The 25879-nt window shown below is 38.2% G+C and overlaps 1 protein-coding gene across 5 annotated transcripts in view; it reads right to left on the bottom strand.

The window, feature by feature from the left end:
• The window catches only part of EGF (epidermal growth factor), a 93930-nt gene extending 72687 nt beyond the window's left edge, over positions 1–21243 (bottom strand). For 3 of the 5 annotated variants that reach the window (XM_072810306.1, XM_072810307.1, XM_072810309.1), the window contains exon 1: positions 20553–21222. In XM_072810306.1, coding sequence (XP_072666407.1) covers positions 20553–20679 — 127 coding nt within the window. In that variant the 5' untranslated portion in view covers positions 20680–21222. Of the gene's footprint in view, positions 1–20552 lie in introns of all 5 variants that reach the window. The other 2 variants (XM_072810305.1, XM_072810308.1) reach the window with 2 other exon arrangements.
• Between the last annotated feature and the right edge of the window lie 4636 nt (positions 21244–25879).

The following is a 25879-nucleotide window of genomic DNA, read 5'->3' as shown; positions in this document are numbered from 1 at the left end:
AATTTAAATCTTAATTCTGGGTGCTCATGGGTGGCTCAGTGGTTGAGCATCTGCCTTTGGCTCAGGTCATGATCCAGGGGTCCTGGAACTGAGTCCCACATCGGGATCCCCACAGGGAACCTGCTTCTCCCTCTGCCTATGTCTCTGCCTCTCTCTGTGTCTCTCATGATTAAATAAATAAAATCTTTAAAAATAAATCTTAATTCTGTAAGACAAGCTCTGGGGCTTAATTTTGCTCCCTGAAATATGTGAATGAAATTTGCCACCTAGTCCCAGAGTGGTGGTAGATATGTGTCATCTAAAGCAAAAAATAGACCCTATCTAACCCTCAACTGATTCTCATTGTCAAATTTACGAGCTCTACTCCCAGGTTCTCAGGATAGTACCTGAGGCTAGAAGGTTCTGCAAAGTTGTTTGTTCTTTCCAGTAGAACTTCTTGGTCTGTAATGTGCTATTACATTTTTTGATGCTCCAAGAAGGTAGATGGTGAATATCGCCAGAATAATAATAGCCACCATATTGGGCATTATCACTAGGATAGCACATTGAAAGTATTATTTCATTTAATACATAAACACATTAGGAGGTAGGGACTCTCAGTATTTTCATTGTACAGAGCAGGTAACTTGTCATAGTCACATGATCAATAAATAACAGATTCATATCACTTATAAATAATAAAGCCATGTCTTTCTGATCATCACACTGTACTGTTTATCTCAAACTGAATTTAACAGGAACTCTTACTGGATAGTATCTTATAGTTCAACTGTGTCAAGAAACCCACTTCAGGAACACTGCCCTAGGCATGTTCACCCTAAAGCCAGATTCTCGACATTCATGTTCCAGGAACTGATTAGAAAGTAGATCCCTTTAACAAAGGAGCCAAGAATATACAACGGAGAAAGGACAGTTTCTTCAATAAACGATGTTGAGGAAAACTGGTACAGCCATGTGCAAAAGAATTAAACTATACTACTATTTATACTATAAACAGAAATTAATTCAAAATAGACCAGAAACTTGAATGCAAGACCTAAAACCATAAAATTCCTAGAAGAAAACAGTAAGTGGTAAGCCCCTTAACATTGGTCTAAGTGCCATCTTTGCGGTTCTGACTCAAAGGCAAGAGTAGCAAAAGCAAAAATAAAGAAATAGAACTACATCAAATAAATGCTGTGCAGCACAGGAAACCATCATCAACTGATAAGGCAACCTACTAAATAGAAGATATTTGCAAATTATGTATCTGTTAAGATGTAAGTACATAAAATATATAAAGAACTCCTACAATTCAACAACAACAACAAAAAAAAACAACTCTATCTAAAATGGGAAGAGAATCTGAGTCTACATTTCTCCAAGGGAGATATAAAGATGGCTAACAGACACATGAATATGTACTCAACATCACTAATTTTACTAGGGAAATGCAAACCAAAACCATGAGATAACAGCTCATACCATCAGACTAACTATTATAAAAAAGACAAGGAATAACAAGTGTAACAAGTGTTGGTGGGGTTATGAAAGGAAACTTCATACTCTGTTGGGACTGGAAATTGCAGTTACTACAAAAACCAGTATGCAGTTTCCTCAAAAAATTAAGAATAGAACTACGATATGAACTGGCTATTCCATTTCTGGGTATTTATCTAAATAATATAAAAACACTAATTCAAAAGATATATGCACTCCTATGTTCACTGTAGCATTATTTACAATGGCCAATATAAAAAAAAAAACAGATGGAATGTCCATCAATATACGAATGGATGAAGATATAGCACATATATATACAGAATGGAATATACTCAGCCACAAAAATTGAAATCTTGCCATTTGTGACAGCATAGAAGGACCTAGACAGTATTACACTAAGCAAAAAAGCAAAAAAGTTAGAGAAAGACAAACACCGTATGATTTTACTCCTATTTGGAATCAAAAAGAACAAAAAAGAAAGAAGGAAAGAAAAAGAAAGAAGAAAGAAAGGAAAGAAAGAAAGAAAGAAAGAAGCTAAACAAATAACATAACATAAAATAAAATAAAATAAAAAATAAATAAAATAAAATAAAATAAAATAAAATAAAATAAAATAAAATAAAATAAATAAGACAAAGTTATAAATACAGAGAACACACTAGTGGTTACTAGAGGGGAAGGGGGTCAACTGTGTGTGACAGATACTAACTAGACTTGTGGTGGTGATCACTTTTCATTGTATACAGATGTCAAATTATAAAGCTGACAACCTGAAATTTATATAATAATAATAATAATAATAATAATATTTTAAAAGTGGGTCCTTTTAAATGGATTCCTGTAATTAATTATATCACCTGGATTACTGCATCTCTAATTTTATAATCTATTGCATCTCATATACATGTACTCCCTATGTCTAATGTATTCCTTCACCATGTTTAAACCCAGCAGTGCAGACTCTTCAAATCTCTCTCCAATTCCACTGCCTTCTTCCTCCTTTCATGTTCTTGCCTCTCTCTTATAAGACCCTGGTACTTACATTTAGAATCCTTCTAAATAATACAAGTGATCCACTCCATCTGAGGATCACATTTGCAAAGTCCTTTTTGCCATATAAGGTAACATTACAAGTTTCAGAAATTAAAACATAAACATACTTGGGGCCACATTCAGTCTGTAACAATTAATAATACTGAGCATTTTTACATGAACTTAGCATCCTTATGTTCTCTTTGGTGGTCTACTTAAATCCTTTGCCCATTTTTAACTATGTTATTTATTTTCTTATTGTTGCATTTGAAAGTTTTTTAAAAATATATTTTGGATGCAAGTGCTTTGTCAGATACATGATTTGCAAATGTTTTCTTCCAGCAGGCAGTAGGTCTTTTTATCTTCTTGACATTGCCTTTTTTGGCAGAGGAAAAGTTTTAATTTTGATGAGGCTCAATTTATCCACTTTTTTTTCTTTTGTATATCATGCTTTTGGTGTCATTTCTAAGAACTATTAATCCCAAGGCAAAAATTTCTCCTTTGTTTTTTTCTAAAAATTTTATAGTTTTACAGCTTAAATTTAGATCTATGACCCATTTTGAGTTAATCTTTGTATGCAGTTTAGGTTGAGGTTCGTTATTTTACTCATAGATACCTCATTGATCCAACATCATTTGTTGAAAAGACTATCCTTTCTCCACTGAATTGCTTTTGCACCTTTGTCAAAGATCAAATGACTGTATAAAGTCTGTTTCTGGACTTTCTAGTCCATTGCATTAACATTTTTAAATTTTAAATTTATTTATTTATTCGAGGCAGAGACATAGGCAGAGGGAGAAGCAGGCTCCCTGCGGAGAGCCTAATATGGGACTTGAACTCAGGACCCCGGGATTATGCCCTGAGCCAAAGGCAGATGCTCAACCACTGAGCTATGTATCTATCTCCTGGTTAATACCACAGCTCAGTATAACTTTTTAAAAACTCATAAAAATGCGTCCTGTTATAAGGTTCCTATGCTATAGGTAATCCTTCATCTCAAATAAGCATGTTTAAATAACGCTCATCTTGACAGTATAAATTATGCTCAATTTTATTTAAAGACTGCTACTACAAGACTAAAATGCATTCACCAATATTAAAGTGATAAAAAAAAAGTTTTTCTGGATGTTACACACACACACACACACACACACACACACACACACAATAAGACTCAGAAGTCACTATTTTGACCTGTCTTCTGAAGTTTTTCTACTATATTTCCTACTCTCTGCTGAACATTTCCAGCTGGGGATACCCCACAGCCCCAAAAGTCCCTCTGCATGTGGAAAATTGAGTTTATGCCATATTTTCTGATTAGATTGCATTTACTAAAAACATTGAATGTGACATAAGAATTTAAATTTAAAAATCTGACTTAGGGATCCCTGGGTGGCACAGCAGTTTGGCGCCTGCCTTTGGTCCAGGGCGCGATCCTGGAGACCCGGGATCGAATCCCACATCGGGCTCCCAGTGCATGGAGCCTGCTTCTCCCTCTGCGTCTCTGCCTCTCTCTCTCTCTCTCTCTGTGACTATCATAAATAAATAAAAAATTAAAAAAAATAAAATAAAAATCTGACTTAAAATTCAATGTCTTGATACTTAAGACATAAGAATTTTTAATAGGTGGCATATTGACATTAGGTTGTTCAACAACCTACTCACACAACAATGGAAATTTTTCCAAACACCTGTTTTCAAACTGCTCTGTTCATATACAAGTTTCTTACAAGCAGTCACTTCCTCATTGTTAAAATGTCACCTTCAATCTGAAGGGATAAAGTTCTATTGTTTTAGTTCTTTTTTGAGTAGCATACTAGTAACATCTATTTGTCACCACAGAAGAGAGAAAGAAAGAAAAGAAAGAAAGAAAGAAAGAAAAGAAAGAAAGAAAGAAAAAAGAAAGAAAGAAAGAAAGAAGATGTAACATTTTTTAAAAAAGAAAACTATATAACATGTGCTCTCTTAAGTGCTTTGCTTCAGGATACTATATGGAAAGCCTGTGTGAAGAATAGTGTTTCATGGTTACTCCGCATGTAATACAAAATATTATGAAGAATCCAGTTTAGAGTATCTGGGTGGCTCAATTGGTTAAGCTTCTACCTTTAGTTCAGGTCATGATCCTGGGGTCTTGGATCAAGTACTGTGTAGGGCTCCCTGCTCAGTGGGGATGGAGTCAGCTTCTCATTCTTCCTCTCCCTCTGCCCCTCTCTCCCTGCTCATGATCACTCTCTCTCAAATAAATAAATAAAATCTTTAAAAATATAAAGAATCCAATTTAGTCTTGTTTTAGAGGAGTAAAGACAGTGATATCCCATAGTCCTTTGTGCAATTCCCATTTCGACTTCTTGACAAAACTGCTTCCCTAGGAGACTGCCAAGAACCTGTAGTATGGAATGTAGTAGTATAGGACCCACTATTATCTTACTGAAGAATCTTTTGTTGTTGTTGTTTTTTTTTTTTTTTTTTTTTTTATAGTCCAGTAAATGCAGTGGCTCCATTGCCACTGGGTACACTTACACTACTTTTTCTTTTTGTAATACGTTTGTCAGTATATAAAGAAGTCATTGACTATGGAGAAAATTTCTTCTCTGATGCATTTTTCCTTTATTGGTTAATGAAAAAGTATTAGCTCTTTGTGCATTTCATTGTTGAAACAAAGATAAATGCAAGAGTGACTAAGAACACTAGCAATGGGGACAGAAAACCCCTGTTGATTGTTTCCTGGCTCCACTGTTTATTAGCGGTGTCCCCTTTAGCTCATTACTTAACCTCTCTATGTATCAGTTTTGTCATCTTTAAATGGAGATGATGATAGTACTTACCTCATAGAATTGTTATGACGACTAAATAAATTACTTCATGCCATATGCTTAGAATTTTTCCTCACATATAGTAAGTAGTCAGTTAAGTGTTGCTATTACTTTCTGGAAAATACCATAAGCCAAGATATATTAGAAACACCTTTACTTTCATTCAACTGTGTAGTTTTTATAATACTTTTTCTTCAAAACTTCAGTAATGCTTTCTGTGAAGTTTTCAGTAGTATCTGCTGACAAAAGAACACATTTGAGTCCATTGTCATGTGGTTTTCCATGTATTATTTTAGCTACATTCTACCACAGCAGGAAGCAGGAGAAATATGTATTTCACTAATAGAAAAAGGCTTGTCTATTTTTGCTGTAGTCAGAAAATGCAAGAGCCTTCTAACTTTTTATTTTACAGATTTTGTTTATTTATGAGAGAGTGAGAGAGAACATGAGCAGATGGAGAGGGAGAGAGAGAATCTCAAGCACACTCCCCACTGAGCAAGGAGACCAACATAGGCTCCATCCCAGGACCCTGGGATCATGACCTGAGCCAAAGGCAGACCCTTAACTGACTGAGCCACCCAGGCTCCCCACCTTCTAACATTTTATCGTTAGGCTTCGTCTCAGATATCATAACTTTGAAGACAACTGTTAAAATCAGGAAAAGTCATTTCACATTCCTGGATACTCATTTTAAAATATCTTGCTTGTCCTGAAAGCTTCATGTTACCATCAGCTAACATTTCAAGGCAAATTTTACACTTGTGCAGTTCATCACTAATATCAGTAAACATAAATCCAGTTCTCAGGTTGTCTTCTTGTTAATTTTTCTCTTTTTTTTCCTATTTTTTGTCAAGTCTAAAGAGATTTCCATTATTTATGTCTCTTATACAACCAAGAAAGAGCTTATTCTAAGAATAAGAGAAAGGTCCTTCTGTCCTTCCCTCATTATTCTCTAGAGCTTGAGTTAGTAGCATTGTCTGCAATCTTTAGTTTCTTTGTAGGAAGGTTTTCAAGCCACTTGTTGGATTTTGTCAAAGTAAGTTTTGGTAAATTCAACGAATATGATCCATAAGTCATCAGGTAAACTGTGGCCTGCTCCACTCCTGGCTCTCTGAGCTGGGAACCCCACTGTCCCCTCTGGAGATCCTGGGCATTTGGATCAGTGATGTCGCCATTAGTCCAAACACATAATTAATGTTGAATAAATATTTGTTGAATTGATTTGAATTAATTCATTGATATAATTTATATAAAAGGAAAGCTTAGTCCTACTTTCAAGGTGCTTTAAACATAAACAACTAGAGATATTAAGAGACTTAACTTAAACCAACTTAATATTATTAATACTTTTTGGCAGGAAGAACTAATCATTACATTGGTGGGTTTCCGACAATCAGTCATGAGAGATGGCATGCACATGGTAAATTTTATGAGTGTAGGGATGAGTTACTTCACCTTTCTGAATCTCAACTTCTCATCAGTAACAGGAGGCAGTTAGTTGGGCTAGATGATGTTACAGGTCTTTCTAATCTAACATCAGTTCAATTCCTATCCTCCTGGTCTTCTAGAATTCAATAGTTTCCTTGTTTATGGCATTTTGTAAAGAAGCCCAAGCTTGTGGTAAATTCATAAATAGATGTTATTCATCTTAATTCCTATTTTCTGCTTCTTTAGATTTCAAATATCAAATTAATAATGTGCCACTATGGGCTCTACCAAAAGAAGTAAAACAATAACCTAAAACAAATAACTCCAACCCCTGTAGTGACACTACGAGTTCAGCCCTCTGAAGGAAGTCTAAAAAATTGATCAGCTGATTAAGTCTGTAAAAAAAATATTAGAGGTACAAGATTTGGTATGCGTCTCATTTGTAACTAACACAATTATCTTCTTTAACTACCTTTAAAATAATGTTTTTCAAATTACAAGGCTAAATAAATAAATATTTGCCTATAGATACTACGTTCTGAGCATCCCTAGACAAAGAGACAAAAACAAAAGAAAATTAAGAAGTGTTGGTCTCTAGATGTTTCCAGGGTCCAGTTTTGTTATTCTTATTAATTTCAGCCTGACCAACACTTAGTCCTGGGCCCCAGCTGCACGTATAGCCAGGAAAAAAATACTTCATATAATTTCTTTGGAATGTTGAAAGCAAATGTGACAAACAGAATAATTACTTAGAAAAAATAATTAATTGGGGATTTTGTGCCATACTTTATCATTGAGGTTAATAACAAATCACAAAGAATAGTGAGTAAGATGATTGTGAGGACTTGGCTCATCCTAAGAAATTAATTTCAGATTTCTCTAAGCATCATTACAAATTTGAAGAAACAAGTATTAGAAAAATTTCACAAAATGGAAGTGTTCCTAATGTCTCAGCTTATGGTCTTTGGTGGAAAGTAACAGCTAATATATACTGGAAACTCACTAAGTCAGGCAAGATTTTAAGCACCTTGTATGAATTAATTAATTGAGTCTTCATAAAATCCTATGAGGTAAGTACTGCGCTCATATCAGCTACATAACTTATCCATTTCAAAAGCTGAGGCCTAAGACAACCTGCCAGGCACAGAACATCAGGCTGGAGGTAAGGGAATGTTTTCATGCAAAATGAGGCAACAAGCATGACACCAGAAACACCGGGTCTGCAACTGCTTCACTTTTTCCTGTAACAAGATCAACGCGCTTGTGTAAGCACTCTGCTTAGAATGTGTCCTTTGTTTCAAAAATGACCTTTCCTCCTGTATATTGGAAGTAACAAAACCTGGTCATTTCATATGCTTCCACACAGTTTATGATAAGAGGGTTATCCATACACTGTGCTTTTTTTTAGCTTTCTGTTCCAGAAGATAATATATCAATATTGGAAGACAGTCACCTTTCATCCTTTCTTGGGCATCGTTGGGTGCTTCTTAAATGCATTGAAAATTCAGATGAAAATTTTTCTTCATGTACCTTTTTTCTTCTACGTGGAATTGTTTCCATGATTCATTAGAATAGCCAAGACATATAAAATTTCAGTTGATTTTTCAGATTTGTTTTCCAAAATATAATAAACATTTGGATCTGATTAGAGATTTTAAAATGCTCACTAATGTTGCTTGAATCTAAAAGATGTACATTTCCACATACTGGGTATATTAAAGTGAATGACAATAGCCTTTGCAGGCTCCCTGCAGACCAAGGAGAAGTTAAATTCCTTTCTTTCAAAAATTCTACAATAAACAGAAAAACTATATGCTTCAGAGAGAAAGTGAAAGACACCAGAAGATTCCTGGTAGCTTCTGCCTCTGTGCCTGTTTTTTGTTTGTTTTTTAAGATTTTATTTATTTATTCATGAGAGACACAGAGAGAGAGAGAGGCAGAGACATAGACAGAGGGAGAAGCAGGCTCCATGCAGGGAGCCCCACGTGGGACTCGATCCCGGGACTCCAGAATCTCACCCTCCTGGGCTGAAGGCAGATGCTCAACCACTGAGCCACCCAGGCATCCCTTCTGTGCCTGTTTTTAAACCTCAGAAGGGAAGGACCCATAATTCACAAGATTGATGTCAGCAGCTACATAGTATTGAGTTTGATTGATCTCCTACCATTGATCTGTTTATACAAAGATGGAATCTATGAAAGAAGGAAGATCCTTCTTCAAGCTTTTGAAATTTAACCAGCAAAGTATTTAAATTAATAAAATAAAACACTATTTCTCAACTGCCACACCATGTGCTGAAAAACAAGGCAGCTGCCATGATGTTTGGACTATCTGCATCCTAAAAACCATCTACAGCAGCAGAACCTGGTCTATAGCACCCTAATGCAAAGCTGGTCTATAGCACCCTAATAGGCTATTCTGAATGGAGGAAGAAGGTAGTACTTTTCTCTGAGAGGCCTTTTCTATCCTGTCACTAGGAGAGTGCTTGCAAATAAATCATGAATCATTGTCACAGGGTTCTGCTGCCTCTCAAATGCCTTCACACTCACACAAATTCCAGCATACTAAGTATCCTGGGAAATACTTGGGAAACCCAGACACTGAGAGACATTAGCATGGTTAGCCAGGCTTGGGAGAATCAGAAAATCAAGGTCATAAAGTGAAAACAGACACACACACCAATTCAAACTCCAGACTTAGAAGGAAGGTCAAGAGGTGATGAGAGCAAAAGTTTCTGCCTAGTATTTGGCTAAAATAACTGAAGTTTCCATACATTAACTAAATTCCAGCATCAAAAGTGAGATAGGGATACTAAAGGGCTCCATAAAATCTGCTTTTTGTTCCTTTTCCTCTATCTATTCTTGCTAGGACTGTACCCTCACTTTACCCATGATCCTAGTACAAATGATGTATGTCTTCCTTGTAAGGGGCAAGGAGTTAATGATTTCTTTAGAGTCTTCCAGCACAATAGATAACATCTAAGGAAGGACTAGGCAAGAATGACTGGGCGAGGCCATCCTGTGCACATTCCAGACCACTGGGGCTAGACATTTCGACGCCGAGACCCCCTGGCTCCAAGTGACTTATGGAGGACACCTGGGCCCTTGTCCTTGATCTGACCAATTCCTGGATGCCTGAGAGGACACATATACCAGACCACAATCCTTAGAAAAAAAACCCAGACCCAAACAAAGATGAGACTCTTTCTCCTTTTCCTTGCTGAGTCTCCCAGACTCTGTACTTGGTCTCTCTATATCTTCAATAAACTCTGCTCTCACTCCTCCCAGCTCATGTTTGATATCTATCTTGCATGTACCCAAGGACCCTCTTGGCCGATCATGCAGGACCCTCTCTGGGTTCTTGGATCCAGCCTGCCTATGTCAAAGGTAAATATTTGAATTGAAGGGGTTCAGGACAGGCCCTTCAAGAATATGCCACTTTGGCACATGGGTTATTTTGAGCTGAAAGCACTTGAGACCCTGAATGCTTAAGAGGTACTTTTGCCCCTCCCTTAACTACACAGAAGATTCTAAATTAGGGGGTCTTTCCCAGAATAAGTGTTATTAACAGAAATAAATTTTATCTCAGTGACCCATCCACATGGCAGGGAAAACATCTAACTACCAAACATCTGCTCTTCTTATTGCCTTGTGAAGTGCATTCCTTTCCTCTGAAGTCCCACACCCTTACCCCCTTCTTAGTTCAGAATGATATATATACCTCATTTTGCCTGTCTTTGGAACTCCCATGTCAATGTGGATTCCCCGTACATATACTTATTTCTCTTGTTAATCTGTCTCATGTCAATTTGATTCTTAGTCCAGCTAGAGGGACCTTTAAGGGGACAGGAATTCTTGTTTTCCCAACAGAATGATGATGTCAAGAAAAAGAACACCTAAAGAAAGATATTATTTACATGTATTATTTCACAACAACCGTAAGAGGTTAGTAATGTTAGCTGTACAAGTTAAAGTAGAAATGTGTTTTTGAGACATAGCAAGATCTTTCAGGAAGTATAAAGATCCTGTCTGTTTAAAGTAGTTCTAGGGATCCCTGGGTGGTGCAGCGGTTTAGCGCCTGCCTTTGGCCCAGGGCGCGATCCTGGAGACCCGGGATCGAATCCCACGTCAGGCTCCCGGTGCATGGGGCCTGCTTCTCCCTCTGCCTATGTCTCTGCCTCTCTCTCTCTCTCTCTCTCTCACTGTGTGCCTATCATAAAAAAAATTAAAATAAAAAAATAAAGTAGTTCTTTCTTCTACACCTGACAAAAATGTTACTCATTCTTCTAAGCCTGGATCTCAGTCATCTTGTTTTGGGCCCACCAGCAAATGGCACAACTGGGGATGGGACTGAAATGGTCATATGCCATACCATTATTTATTAACATTATTGTTAATAAATAGTTTCTACAGAATGAATCTGCATTCTTGGTTCACCTAAAATCCAAGTAATACCTCCTTCATGGTGAGTAATATTAGCATTCTGGATGAAAGTATTGACCTTTAAGCAAGAAGTAAATAGACAATAGGGGAAATTGTGTTCCAAAGCTTTTGTTGCACTGTTGTTGTGTTGTTCCTGGTTCTTTCTCAAAGTTAATTCTAACTCTATCATTAAAAACTATAATATAACAGGGGCACCTGGGTGGCTCAATGGTTGAGCATCTGTCTTCAGCTCATGTCATGATCCTGAGTTCTGGAATTGAGTCCTGCATTGGGCTCCCCGCAGGGAGCCTGCTTCTCCCTCTGCCTATGTCTCTGCCTCTTTCTCCATGTCTCTCATGAATAAATAAAATCTTTTTAAAAAGAGACTATAACAAAATATTTATTAACATAACATATATGACATAACATTCTGTTCCCTAGCTCTAGGATTGCTCAAATTTGGAGTAATAACTAAAACTGAACTAAACACTAAATTGCTTCATGAAATTTGAGAATTTCTTGAAAAATATTTAGAAATTCCTTGGAAGAAAGTATATTCTTTAAAACTGACTTGGACATTCTGGAAAAGTTCTCCAGTGTAGTATTTTCCAGCTGTTGAGATTAGTTATTGAGTCTTACTTTCTGTATGTTCATAACAAGTTTACAAAACTACCTCATTAAAATAATTGCTAAAATATCTTAAATTGAGTGATTTATATGTGTTAAAAAGTTACTAGTATCTTCCACTACAATCAAAATGACTAAAAGATTAAGAACATTAAGCAGATTCTCGAGGGTTTATTTTTTAGTTAAGAAATATGTGTTACCTTTTATCTGAGGTCTAGTGTTTGATTTTATAACCGTTTGGATTAAGAAGCAACAAAAATTAATCTGAATAGATTAGGACAACAAAATCTACAAATCAATGATAAAAATAAGAGAGGAGAGGGACACCTGGGTGGCTCAGTCAGTTAAGCTTCTGCCTTCGGCTCAGGTCATGATCCTAGAGTCCTGGGATGGAGCCCCACATTGAGCTCCCTTCTGAGCAGGCAGCTTGCTTCTTCCTCTCCCTCTGCCATTTCCCCTCTTTGTGCTCTCTGCCTTTTTCTATTTCTCTGCCAAATAAATAAATAAAATCTTAAGAGAGAGAGAGAGAAGAGATATACTAATTGATTCACAATTCAAATTCTCCTAATATAGTAGTTTCCCCTTATCAATGAGAAATACATTCTATGACCCTCAGTGGATGCCTGAAACAACAGAAAATATTGAATCCTATATAAACTATGTTTTTTCTTATAATATATAGGTATGATAAAGTTTAATTTATAAATTAGGCACAGTAAAAGATCAAAAACAGTAACTAATAATAAAATAGAACAATTATAATAATATACAGAAATAAAAGTTAGGTGAATATGATCTCTCTCAAAATATCTTATTATACTGTACTCACCCATCTTATGATGTGAGATGATAAAATGCCTATGCGATGAGAGGAAGTGAGATGAATGACATAGGCCTTGTGATGTTGTTTAAGCTACTACTGACCTTCTGACCTTATGTCATTCACCTAAAACAGGACTGACCTTTTTATCTTTTTTCTCAGTACAAGTGAGATCAATCTCTAACTTTTATTAAGACTCTCTTTAAAGACTGGGGATAACAAGAAAGAAGAACAACCCATAGAGTACCTTCCAATCACTAGCTAAGGCCAGACCTATGAAGGTTTCATTTGAAGTCAATGCCTTGCTTCACTTCTGACTTGGCCAAAGAAAGGGCACTCCCCACCCCTGGAATTCCAGAACCCTGGACAAGCCTAAGAGTCCAAGAAAAAGTCTCCTATCCAGGTAGTACTGCCACCACCTGGGACCTGCCTCCAAGAATCTTCACTTATGTCTCAAAATTAACATTCTCCCATTGTGGAAGAAAAGAGGAAGAAAAAATGTTTCAAAACCTGTGGTCTCTTCTGAGAAACAGTTATTTCATGTATTAAAACACTTGATGATGCTATTTAGTAATTTAAAAACTTTTTTGTTATTTAAAAAGGGAGGCCCAGGATCTGATCAGAAAACAGAGTTGGAGAAGGAAGAAATCTAAAATGTTCTGCAGAAACAAATGGAAGTGAAAAGAAAGATGGGGTAGTGATATAAGTGATACTTGTATCAGAAAAAATAGACTTTACAACAGAGACTATAACAAGAGACAAAGAAGGACACTACATAACCATAAAGTGAATAATCCAACAAGAAGATACAATTGTAAATATTTATGCACTCAAGATGTGAACACCCAAATACATAAAACAGTTAATAACAAACATAAAGGAAGTAATCAATAGTAATACCATAATAATAGAGGACATGAACACCCTACTTACATCAAAGAATAGATCATCCGAACATAAAGCCAACAAGGAAACAACAGCTTTGAATGACACATTGAACCAGATAGATCTAACATTTATTCAGAGCATTCTATCACTAAAACAGCGAATACACATTCTTTTCTTTTCTTTTCTTTTTTTCTTTTTTTTTTTTTTTCCTTTGGATACACATTCTTTTCAAGTGCACGTGGAACTCTCCAGGAGAGATAACATGTTAGGTCGTAAAACAAGTCTTAACAAATTCAAAAACGATGTAAGTCATATTATACATTTTTTCTGGCCACAATGCTATGAAACTAGAAATCAATCACAAGAAAAAAATCTGGAAAGAACACAAATACTTAGAGGTTAAATAGCATACTACTAAAGAATGAATGGGTCAACCAAGAAATCAAAGAGGAAATTTTTAAAATACATAGAACAAATAAAAATAAAAACAATAGTGCAAAATCTTTGAGGTGCAGGGGTGCCCAGATGACTCAGTCAGTTAAGTGTTCAACTCTTGATTTCAGCTTAGGTCATGATCTCAGGATTGTGAGATAAAACCCCACATCCAGTTCCATGCTCAGCCGGAAGTCTGCTTGAGATTCTCTCCCTTTTATACTCCCTTTCCCCTCCTCCTGCACTCATGCTCTCTCACTCTCTCAAAATAAATAAATAAGTCTTTAAATAAAATCTTTGGGATGCAGCAAAAGCCGTTCCAAAAGGGAAGATCATAATAATATAGGCCTACCTTAGGAAGCAAGAAAAATTTCAAACAAACAATGTAACCTTATACCTAAAGGAGCTAGAAAAAGAACAAACAAAGCCCAAACCAGTAGAAAGAAGGAAATAATAAAGATTAGAGAAAAAAAAAAACAAAAAAAACCCAGACCTAATAAAACACAACAGAACAGATCGATGAAACCAGGAGGAGCTAGTTCTTTGAAAAAAAGCAAATAAAATTGATTAGCTTTTAGCCAGATTCATTTAAAAAGGGGGGAGAAACCCAAATAAATAAAATCAGAAATGAAAGAGTGGAAATAACAACCAACACCACAGAAATATAGGAGTTATGAGAGAACATCTGAAAAGCTATATGCCAAAAAATTGGACAACCTAGAAGAAATCAATAAATTACTAGAAACATAGAACCCCCCAAACTGAATCAGGAAGAAATAGAAAATTTGAATGGACTGATTACCAGCAATGAAATTGAAGTAATAATCAAAAAACTCCCAACTAACAAAAGTCCAGAGCCAGATGAATTCTACCAAACATTTAAAGAGTTAATATTTATTCTTCTGAAGCTACTCCAAAAAATAGAAGAAGAAGCAGAGCTCCAAATTCAATCTATGGGGCCATAATTATCCTAACTGATAACCAAATATATAAAGAATGTATATAACTCAACAGTTACGCACACACACACACTCCAAATAAAAATGGCCAAAGACATGAATAGACATTTCTCAAAGAAGACCTACAGATGTGGGCAGCCCAGGTGGCTCAGCGGTTTAGTGCTGCCTTCAGCCCAGGGCCTGATCCTGGAGACCCTGGTTCGAGTCCCACATCGGGCTCCCTGCGTGGAGCCTGCTTCTCCCTCTGCCTGTGTCTCTGCCTCTCTCTCTGTGTGTCTCTCATGAATAAATAAATAAAATGTTTAAAAAAAAAAAGACCTACAGAAGGCCAACAGACATGTGAAAAGACACTCATCATTCATCATCAGGGAAATGCAAATCGAAACTACTACTACTCTATGATCCAATAATTCCACTACTGAGTATTTACCCAAAGAATGCAAAAACACTAATTAGAAAAGATATATGCACCCCCTATGTTTATTGCAGCATCATTTATAATAACCAAATTATGGGAGCAACCCAAGCGTTCATTGACAGATGAATGGATAAAGAAACAGAGGTTTCCCCCTAACATAGGATGGAAGCACAGGACATTTTTATTTAAAAATCTAAAGATACAGTGACCCCAGCAGGCCATAGAGCTTGGGAATATCAGAAACTCCAATTCCTCCTCAGGGATGTGGCATGGCCTTCTAGTCCTTATGAAAGAATCTTAGCACAGCCTCGTTGCATTTTTATGTTTTCTCTTCTACACTCTGAGAAAACTCACTCACTATGAATAAGTCCTCTTTATTAAAAAAAAAAAAAAATAGCCATCCTTTTGTTTATCTCATCACACCTAAGAGAACAGAGAGGAGCTAATAGTGAAAAAAGATAAAGCATTTGTTCTCTATTTTATTATTTCTCTAGAACAGTCTCCGTTCTGTATGAAGATATACTATTGTGTGGTAAGGAAATATTAGGAATTAGTATGTGTTATGAAATGTTCATAATAGTGGTATTGATAACATATCAGGAACTGACCAATAAACACATCCTGGGAGTATGTGCCCACATTTTTATTGTTTACTCAATAGAGTGGAGTTTGGAGCCTACTGATGTTTAAAAAAAAAATAGAAAGAAAGAAAAGAAAGCAACTATTCATACTAAACAAGAAATGATCTCAAATGGATTTTCATGAAGGCAAATTTGTAGATGATAAAGCAAGATTCTGAATTTATGTGAGCTAAATTACTAGCCCATTTACTTTTTAATGGAAAACAGTTGTTCTCTTCTTAACATAAGCAAAGAATTCCCACCTTCCAACTTCTAAGTTGAATGTCAAATATTTGGATAACCCTAATTTGTTTAAAAAAAAAATGTAAATTCATTTAAATAATTATTTTATTATTTCTTCGTATGCCCTCAACACCTTTAAAAATCTTAGAGAAACTGGTTTCAAATAGAAGACAAAATATGCAAGAAATTTAAATAATCATTTTCAAGTGGCTTGTTTTTGTTATTGTTATTAAAATAGGGATCCCTGGGTGGCGCAGTGGTTTGGCGCCTGCCTTTGGCCCAGGGCATGATCCTGGAGACCCGGGATCGAATCCCACATCAGGCTCCCGGTGCATGGAGCCTGCTTCTCCCTCTGCCTGTATCTCTGCCCCCCTCTCTCTCTCTGTGACTATCATAAATAAATAAAAAAAAAAAAAAAAAAAAAAAATTTAAAATAAAATTATTGCTGGTAAGAAATCTAACAAGCAGATTTAATTTGTGCTTAGCAGAATTTTTTATCAGTTGATATCACAAAAAGACAAACATTGCAATTGCAGTTCCACAAGGACACTGACTCCAGTCATTTTGATATGTTTTTGTATTTTTACTAAACATTTCTTCTAATTACAAAAAATATGAGTTATAAATGTTGAAATTATTATTTTTTAAAAGATTTTAATTTATTTATTTGAGAGAGAAAGCATGAAAGAGAAAGAGATCATGAACAGGGGGGAAGGGCAGAGGGAGAAGCAGACCCCCCGCTGAGCAGGGAGCCCAATGCAGGACTTGATCCCAGGACTCTGGGATCATGACCTGAGCTGAAGGCAGATGCTTAACTGGCTGAGCCACCCAGGCACCCCTGAAATTATTTTGACTACATTTTTTAATGTGGTAAAACTATCATCAAGTTTTTCAATGCAGCATTTTTCTGTGTGTAAAAAAAAAAAAAAAAAAAAAATTCAATTATTGTGGAAGAAGCCAAACCACATTTAGAAAATACTACTACGGTTACCACCAACACAAATAATTTTTATTAATTTATTAGTGTTAAAAATATTAATAGTAGCAAAGACTTGCTGAAGTGCTGATTTTATGCCAGGCTCTGTTTTATGCTCTTTGTATGTATTATTTTAGTGATCCTGAGCTGAGGCTGCCTCAGAATAGGAAGACTAACAAAGAAAATGATGCCTGGATTGCACCCCCAGAAGAGATGTTGACCCAGATGGACCAAAGTGACAACCCAGACACTGGTGATTGTAATGCGTGGCCAGCATTGAAAACAAATACATTAACATAATCCTGACAACAATCCTGTTTTGCACTAAGGAAAATGAGACACATGATTCACAAGCTTCAGAACTGGGATTTGAACCCAGGTTGTCCCCTAAACTTAAGCATTTTACCACTAAGCTCTACTACCCTTCAAAGACCACAAACCAGTGAGCACTTGAGGGGGTGATTTCATTCACACCGTATGCATAAAAGATCATTTCAGTAATTTCTCTGCAGTTAATTAAAAAAAAACTTTTGCATAACCTTGGCTGAAAAAACAAACAAGATTCTGATCTGAAATATCTCTGCTCTGCACATGACTGGGAAGCTGACCAAGCCTTAGCCACCGCTGAAATCAGGGATTTCACTGTTTACTGCTAGGAGTGATCTCCCCAGTCGGCCAACATAGTACCCCAGGATCCCTCCTGTTACAGCCAGGTGTCTCAGGGTGCTTCTTCCTCACCCTTTATTTACCAAGAAAGTTCAAATAAATAATACAGTTCAAATAAAAAATACATGGCAAACAGGAAAAGTTCCTTTTTTCAATTGATTTTTCTCCTCCAGGGCAAACAGACTTGAAAGTTCAGAAGCCACTTGCCAGCAGTTTTCCTTATTGCTCTGCTCACCTACTTCAGCTCAAATAGAGGCTAATAAAACACTCATTCAATTTAAAAAAAAAAAAAAAAAAAGGCAGGAAGGGTGGGAGGGTGGAATGAGAAGAAAACCGGACTCTGTTATCAAGTGGTTTACCTGGCTAGCAGTCACGTGAATGACAGCCTTGCATAAAGTAACCTGAATCTTGTCAAACGACAAAGCATTCTTCCTGCTGGCCAGAGGTGGTCTGGCTCAATGCCAAGGGCAAGTAATAGGCAAGAAGAATTTAATTGGGAGAAAAATAGATGATAGCACTCTATTTAGAGAGGAGAAATACTATCCTCTGAAATGCACGGGGGCCCAGGGTGTGACCCAGGCATTTATCAGCTAACATGAGATGTAAAGTGTAAAGTAGGGGGTTTAAACCAGTGACTTGAAAGGAACGAGGCAGCAGAGGCAGAGTCACAAAGTGGCATCCAGACATTCTACCTTCTATGAGGTCTGTGCCATGTGATTGTACTCAAATAAGGCATCTCATGGTATGATTTGATCAAAGGGTTTTAGCCAAGACATGGAGGAGCCACGGGGACAGTTATTGACCATGATCTACAAGCCTTTATGCTAGGTTCGTTTTATGTGTTATCTCATGTGATCCCCACAACAATCCTGAAGGGGTGGGTATTAATATGGGGCAGCATTCCAGTATCACTCAAGTATTAAATAGGTAGAATGGATTTGCAATGAAGTGTGTTTGCTTCTAAAACCTTCTACTCTGTGACACGGTCCTGCTCTGCTCACTGTCTCTATCCTGGGCTTCATTTTTATTTGGTGCAACCAGCCTCAGTGAAGACACTTCTGAGCCACCAGCAGGGGCAGCGGGGAGCACAAGGCAGAGCCTGGTTTGCAAGCAGGAACGGGGTTGTTCCTGGAGACTCTAAAGTTTCGTGTAACAGTTCATTTCTGTAATTCTTTTGCTCTCTCGGGTTCTGCTTCTTGACTGGCTCCTACCATCTCCCCTCACATCCCATACAGATGGCAGTGCCTGTCTCTGGTCAGTTGCCAACTACTCTCAGAAAATTCTCCCGTCCCAGAGAGGCTCCAGTCCACTTGACATAACTGTCTAAAAGCTCTTACTTCTGCTCCAACAGCTGAGTAACAGGTTCATGGGGTCATTTTGCCTTTTGCAACCCCTTTTTGTAGCTATTCTCTAGGACTAGGTGGTTAACAGGTCAGGGAGAGACTTCTCATTCATTTAGGAAGAATTTATAGAGTACATATTATGAACACGGAAATGTTCTAGGTGCCAGAGACACGGAGATCACTAGAATTCAGTCCTTCCTTCCAGCATCCTGGGCTTCCGCTCACTTGTTACAATGAGCACTGCCTGGAGACAGGGTCTGGGACTCTGAGCAAGAGCACCTGATTTCCTCATTCGTAACTTCCTTCATGGGAGAGCCAGGGCAAGAGCCCAAGGTCAGCAGTTTGACTCAGAATTGTTCTCTTTAGTCCTATTATTTTGTGCTGTCTTCTAGAGGATTCTCTTCTAGAAACTTTACTGTGTTTCCCTCACTCTACCTCTTTTAGAGAGCCATACCCCTTTCCAGAAGATCAGGATGACAGAAGAGGTACATCAGGACAGTTATGCCCTCTAATGAATGGAAATGGCTGTCTCGTTTGAGCAGTAGGTTGAGACCCACCCAAGGAATAAATGAAATAAATTAACAGTAAGAGAGGGAGAGGAAAGGCAAGAAGGGAAGAAGGGAGGGGGAGAGAGAAAGATGTTTTTAGGCAAAGTCCTTAAACAGGATGGTTATTTGCATTTGGTAAAAGTCCCATTTCTCCTGTGTGAAAAACCCGTTTAATATGGGAGGGAGTGTAGCATATTTACTCATTGTCATTTCTTAGCAGTGCTCAAAGTTTCAATGCACCTGTTACTCGAAAACTGAAGTTGCCGTCAGAGCAACTTCCAGAAATGGCAGGAGAGGGGAGAGAGGAGAGGACGTTTCGCTTGAAACTTAGCTGGCAAAATGATTGAATCTCGTTTGTTCTCTATTCCATTCCCATTTTTTCACTGGTGTTTTAGCAACTTCTGAGTTCTCATACAAAGTCATCAGAAAGAAAGAATTTTTTTCTTTATATCTTCTATAGAAACAGTTCCCCCCCCCAAAAAAAAAATCCACCTGTTCCAATATAAAGGTGAGGATCTAAATGAGTAGTTGCTCCTCCCGTCAGAATAAAGACAGAGGTTTACATGAAAAGAAATGCTCAGTTACTTATAAATGAGACATAATCACTCACACGCACAAGAACAGGGAGAGCTGTGAATTTTTATAGTTGGGTCGCTGATTCTCTCTAACAACCAGGAAGGAAATAGACATGCCTTAGATAACAAAAAGTAAGCAAATATGCACACTCCGAGAGAAATCGGGCAGAAAAAAAAGGCTCAGGTATACAAAACAGAATGAACAGATATATGAAGGCAGTTTCTGGGAGGAGGTGAATCCCTTTTCATGAGATTACTTACCCACACAAGCAGGGCTCCCCTTTCCTGAGGGAGAGACTTCAGGACAGTTCCAGTTCTCCGGGTCTGAGAGACTAGCAAAACTACATTTAAAAACTACCGGCCACAGAATGATAAGGGGGAGCAGCATAATCTTGAGGGGGCTCGAACTTTCAACAGAAAAGAACTTGCCTTCGCTCGAGCATAGCCCGGGCAAAGTGGGTGCGTCTGACCCCAAGCGTGTCCCCCTGGGTTGGCCCGCAGCCCCGGAGCATCTTTTTCTCTGCTCCTCTGCTGTGGTCCTCCCGTTCTTCCTCCTTCAACCCCGGAGAGCGGCCTGCAGCCTGAAACGGACGTTCAGGAAAGATTTCTTCATCTACGTTCTTGGCAAGTCAGTAAGAAATACCTGACACCCGTGTGACAAATTTCGCAGTTCCAGGGCCCACTGTCCAGAGGCCTGCCGCTGACTTCACCGTGACCGGCAGAGCAGCCTGGGCCACCGCGAGAGAGGGAGGAAGGGAGAGAGACAGAGAGAAAGACAGAGAGAGAGAGAGAGATAGAGAGAGAGGGAGAAAGGAAAGGGATGGAAAGTTCCGACCACAACCCTCAATGGGGCTGCAGGAAGAAATACAGAGATAGGATTCCTCCCCAAACACCGGGTCTCTTTTTGCAATGTAGAATGACTCCCTTTCCTTTTTAAAGCCCTTTTAGCTCCACCTCCTGCCTCCTTTAGTGACACTTGAGTGAGCCTCTGTTTGCGAATGTGAGTGTGGGCAATTGCACACTGCAGGAAAGCAGGGACGGCTGCCAGAGAGGAGATAACTGGCGACTCACCATAAATATTCCGGGCAGAACCAGGGAGAGAGCAGTGAGGGGGCTGTGGACTCGCTCCTGGTGTCTTGGAGGTACCTGCTGAAAAGGAGCTGGGTTTGAATCCCTTGAAGGATGGACACTAAGTTGAACTGAGCCGTACAAATCAGTGGTGAGCAACAGCGCTGATAGTTCAGACCCAGGGTAATTGATCATTCACATGAGCAATCTTCAGACAAAATGTCAACACCAGTGCACATTCCTGGAGCTTTATCTTCTTTTTTTTTCTTTCTTTCTCCTGTATATTTTATAGCGGAATTTGAAAGATTATTCTTTCCAAATCAAAGGGAAATCCCTGAAGCCAAATGAAGAGGAACAGTATGCACAGACACCTTTTCTTTCAGCATGAGCACAATAAAACACCACGAGGGGCCAGGAGTGCAGGGAAAGGAGTGGGTTGTTATTATAGAGCCGCGCTGGAAAAAATAAGCTAATAGTGCAAAATCTGGAAAGCACTGAAAATCCAGCAGAGCTGACTGCTGTTCCTTCTCAGACAACTTAGGCAATCTTTTCACATATCAGGGATAGAAAATAAAAGCTTGAAGTACCCGTTAGCTGCCTCCTCAGTTATTTTGTCAGGAGTGCACGCAGGGCCCAGAAATATCTGGTTCAGGCAAACCATTTACACCAGATTTGATGAACAATGGAAATTTCTGCCAGTTTACTTCATCCTGGAAAACAAGCTTTCATTTAAGTTGCCCAGAGGTAGTGTTGCAAGTGCTAGTCAAAATGTAGATAAAGCGAGAGTCACAAAAACAACAGCCACGTGAGTGAACACCCATTCTGGGAGAGAATGGGAAGAACTCCAAGCCTTTCACTCATATTTAATTATGTCCTCATCATTCCTCAGATACTGGGTCACTTTCTGAAACAGCTAAAGGCAGGATTTCTCTGATTTTAGCCGGCCCCTGCCAGACAACTCTGATTTCTCATAGGAGAAGCAGACCCTGGCCAGCAGCAGAAGTCACGTGGGGTGGGGGTGGGGATATATGGAATATTCCATTGCTTTCTGGACTCACTTGGACTCAAGACTCGGAATGAACATCCTACAAATAACCTGCACTAAGTTACTAACCTTGTTAAGCTTCCCCTTCAGCAAAATGCCTTGTTAGTGTCACAGGGGACAACAAATAGAAGGACAGTCAAGCATTGGGCTGGGTTAGTGGGGAGGAGGAAAGTGATATGAGCACAAATAAGAAGTAACCCACGACTATATTCTAGTTGGATGTGGACTCTCTCGTATTATTTTTGGTTGTAAAAAGTCTCACTTTCCTAATTACATGTCACCTGGGCTAATACAGTTATTAATGTTGAGTGTAAGCCCCTCAGGAGATGATGGAGTCAGCATGGCTATGGTAGACATCAAGACCGGTGACTGATGTAAAAGATCAGTCTCAGCTAATCCACAGAAAATCCAGGGTTGCCCAGATAGCAAAATCTTAAGACAGAGCTACCCATGCAGAAAGGACTTGCAGAGATATTTTATTACTCCATATTCTTACTTCTAGATAAAACCGAACCTCTCTGGGGCAAATGAACATCATTGGCATTTTAAAGTTGCCCAGAAATCAGTTTTACAGGCCGAATACCCATTTTAGTTTCTGGAATTGAGTCAAATTAACTAATGCATTGATTAATTAAACATCTACTTGTGATAGGGCACTGTACACGAAATAGAAACCATGGTCCCCTAAGTTCGAGAGCTTGCTTAGGTTGATTAAAAACAACAAAACATGGTTTATGAGTAGGAGCTAATGAATGGCCAGTCACCAATTATTCTGGAGGTCAGGAAAGAAGGGGCAACTGCAACAAAATAGGGACTGCGGCATGCAGTGAAGCTTTGTGTGATCAATAGGAAGTCTCAGATAAGCATGCACAGGAGGAAAGCCGTACTGACAATAGGATGTGGACCAGGAATGGACAAAGAACATAAATGCTTATTTATTAGATCCTTAGATCCTGAGAGGACACAGATGGATGGGAGGAAACCCTGCTGTCAAGTCACCGGAAGAATTAGGCATTAATGGTAAGGAGACAGCTCTGAATGTTTTTAAGCATAAGTGAACATCACTAGGAGAAGGGAGGCTATTGGGAGACATGGTTATATGTGCTGGGCACCATTATTACTTTTCAGGTAAAACTTTTCTATTGAAGCACAGAGCACCTAATTCTTCTGGGTTATATATTTGCTTCATGTACAGCTGCTATTAGTCATCACTGCCACCACACTATCAACAGATTGTTCCTAGTGATCCAGGCATCTAGGAGGTAGATGCTTTACTCACATCACCCCCAATCTTCCACACCACCTTGCCATTCACAAACAAGGTCCTTTTCACAAATGAGGACACTGGAGGTCAGAAAGACTGAGAAATCTTCCCAGTACCACACACATTTATGAAGGGTATGAACTATGAAGTTATTATTATCTCCTTTTTAACAGTGGTTTTGATAGGAATAAACAAGCTGGGCCATCATCAAAAGTAAGAGCAAAACATATACTACGCATGTGCATATGACAGTAGGAACCAGAAGTGACAAGGCAGTGTGTTTTGGTGTGAATAACTATTAGCACTTAACATCCACCTGCAGAAACAACATACAAACTATTTCACAGGCTGCTTCTAACAATGACTATCAGGTGTATCAGGGTAGTTCCTATAAACTTGAAAACATTTTCTTGCTTTTCAAAGAGAAACTTGTTAACGTGTATGGTATTCTTGTGATTCGTATGTGACAGAAATTGAAATGGCTTTAAAGGAAAGAAATTGGGAGGGATATAGACGTCGGAGTTAGCTACACAAGAGAAATTATAATTTATCAGGATATGAATAACAGATGTAAAAGTTTTCTTGAAAAAGAAAGGCAGTTGTGCTCCTTAGTATTTACCCAATGAGCTGAAAACTTAGGACCACAAAGAAAACCTACACACAAATATTTATAGGGGCTTTATTCATAATTGCCTAAGATTGGAAGCGACCAAGATGTCCTTCACGAGAAGAATGGATACATAAACTGTGGTATATCCATACAGTAGAATATCATTCATGAATAAAGTGACCCATCAAGCCATTAAAGGCATGAAGGAATCCCAAATGCATACTGCTAAGTGAAAGAAGCCAATTTGAAAAGCTACATACTGTCCGAATTCAATTTTATAACATCCTGGAAAAGGCAAAACTATGGAGAGAGTAAAAAGATCAGAGGTGGTCAGGACTTGCGGGGGGAAGAGATCAATAAGGGGATCACAAAAGATTTTTAGGGCATGAAAACTATTCTGTGTGATACAATAATGGTGGATATATGCCATTTACATTTATATATTTATCAAAACCCTTACAATGTACAACAACAAGAGTGAACTCTAAACTATGGACTTTAGTTAATAACAATATGCATCAATATTGGCTCATCAATTGTAACAAATGTAGAATACCAATGCAAGGTATTAATAATAGGGGGAAGCGAGGGAGGAGAAGGGATATGGGAATTCTCTGTACTTTCTGCATAGTTTTTCTGTAAGCCTAAAACTGCTTTTATAAAAATAGTGACTTTTTTTTTTTTTAAGGACAGGAGGGGCGTCACTATCCACTATCCAGTTTAGCAATGTTCTGCTTAATGCACAGATTAAGTAATGCCATGCTTCTATCAAATGAAATCAGATTTTAAAAAGCACTTGACAGGGGCACCTGGGTGGTTCAGTGGTTGAGCGTCTGCCTTCCGCTCAGGTCATGACCCCGGGGGATTGAGTCCCGCATCAAGCTTCCCCCAGGGAGACTGCTTCTCCCTCTGCCTGTATCTCTGCTTCTCTCTCTCTGTGTCTTTCATGAATAAATAAACAAAATCTTTAAAAAATAAAAGTAAATAAATAAAAAGCACTCAATAAACAAGAGTGAAAGAGAAATCCTGACCATGTTCCATTTTTCAGCAAAGTCCACCCTAGTCACCTAGAAAGGTTCCTCTGACCAAGAGGAAGAAACAAGACTCCAGAAACTGGACAAATAAAAAAAAGCATAACAATCTATAATATATAATTTATAATTCTATGAAGCAGCAGCAAAATTTAAAATTAAAAGAAAAGCTCATTTTAGACTGCATAGCATTTATTTACATAATCTCAGCCTGCTTGTTGGTTTTCGACCTGAGGAGTTTCTTGGGTGAAATTTGAAACTGACCCTGTACCAGATGGGCAAGGAGAGACTGAAGAATGGGACAGGCCCCTCCAGACTGGGAGGGGTCAGTTTTTTGTTTTATTCCTGAAATACAGAATTTTACTTAGAAACTGTTTAAAACAGGGGAAAAAAAAAAAAAAACTTGTCAAGAAAGATCAGGTGGAGGGGCACCTGGGTGGCTCAGTCGGTTAAGCATCAGACTCGATTTCAGTTCAGGTTATGATCTCAGAGTTGTAGGATCGAACCTTGGGGTAGGTTCCGTGCTGGGTATGGAGCCTGCTTAAGATTCTATCTCACTAAAAAGAAAAA

Source organism: Canis lupus, chromosome 33, assembly GCF_048164855.1.
Source record: "Canis lupus baileyi chromosome 33, mCanLup2.hap1, whole genome shotgun sequence".
Taxonomy (NCBI): Eukaryota; Metazoa; Chordata; class Mammalia; order Carnivora; family Canidae; genus Canis; species Canis lupus.
The sequence above is the reverse complement of the archived record's forward strand: the minus strand, read 5'-3'. Positions and strand labels throughout refer to the sequence as shown.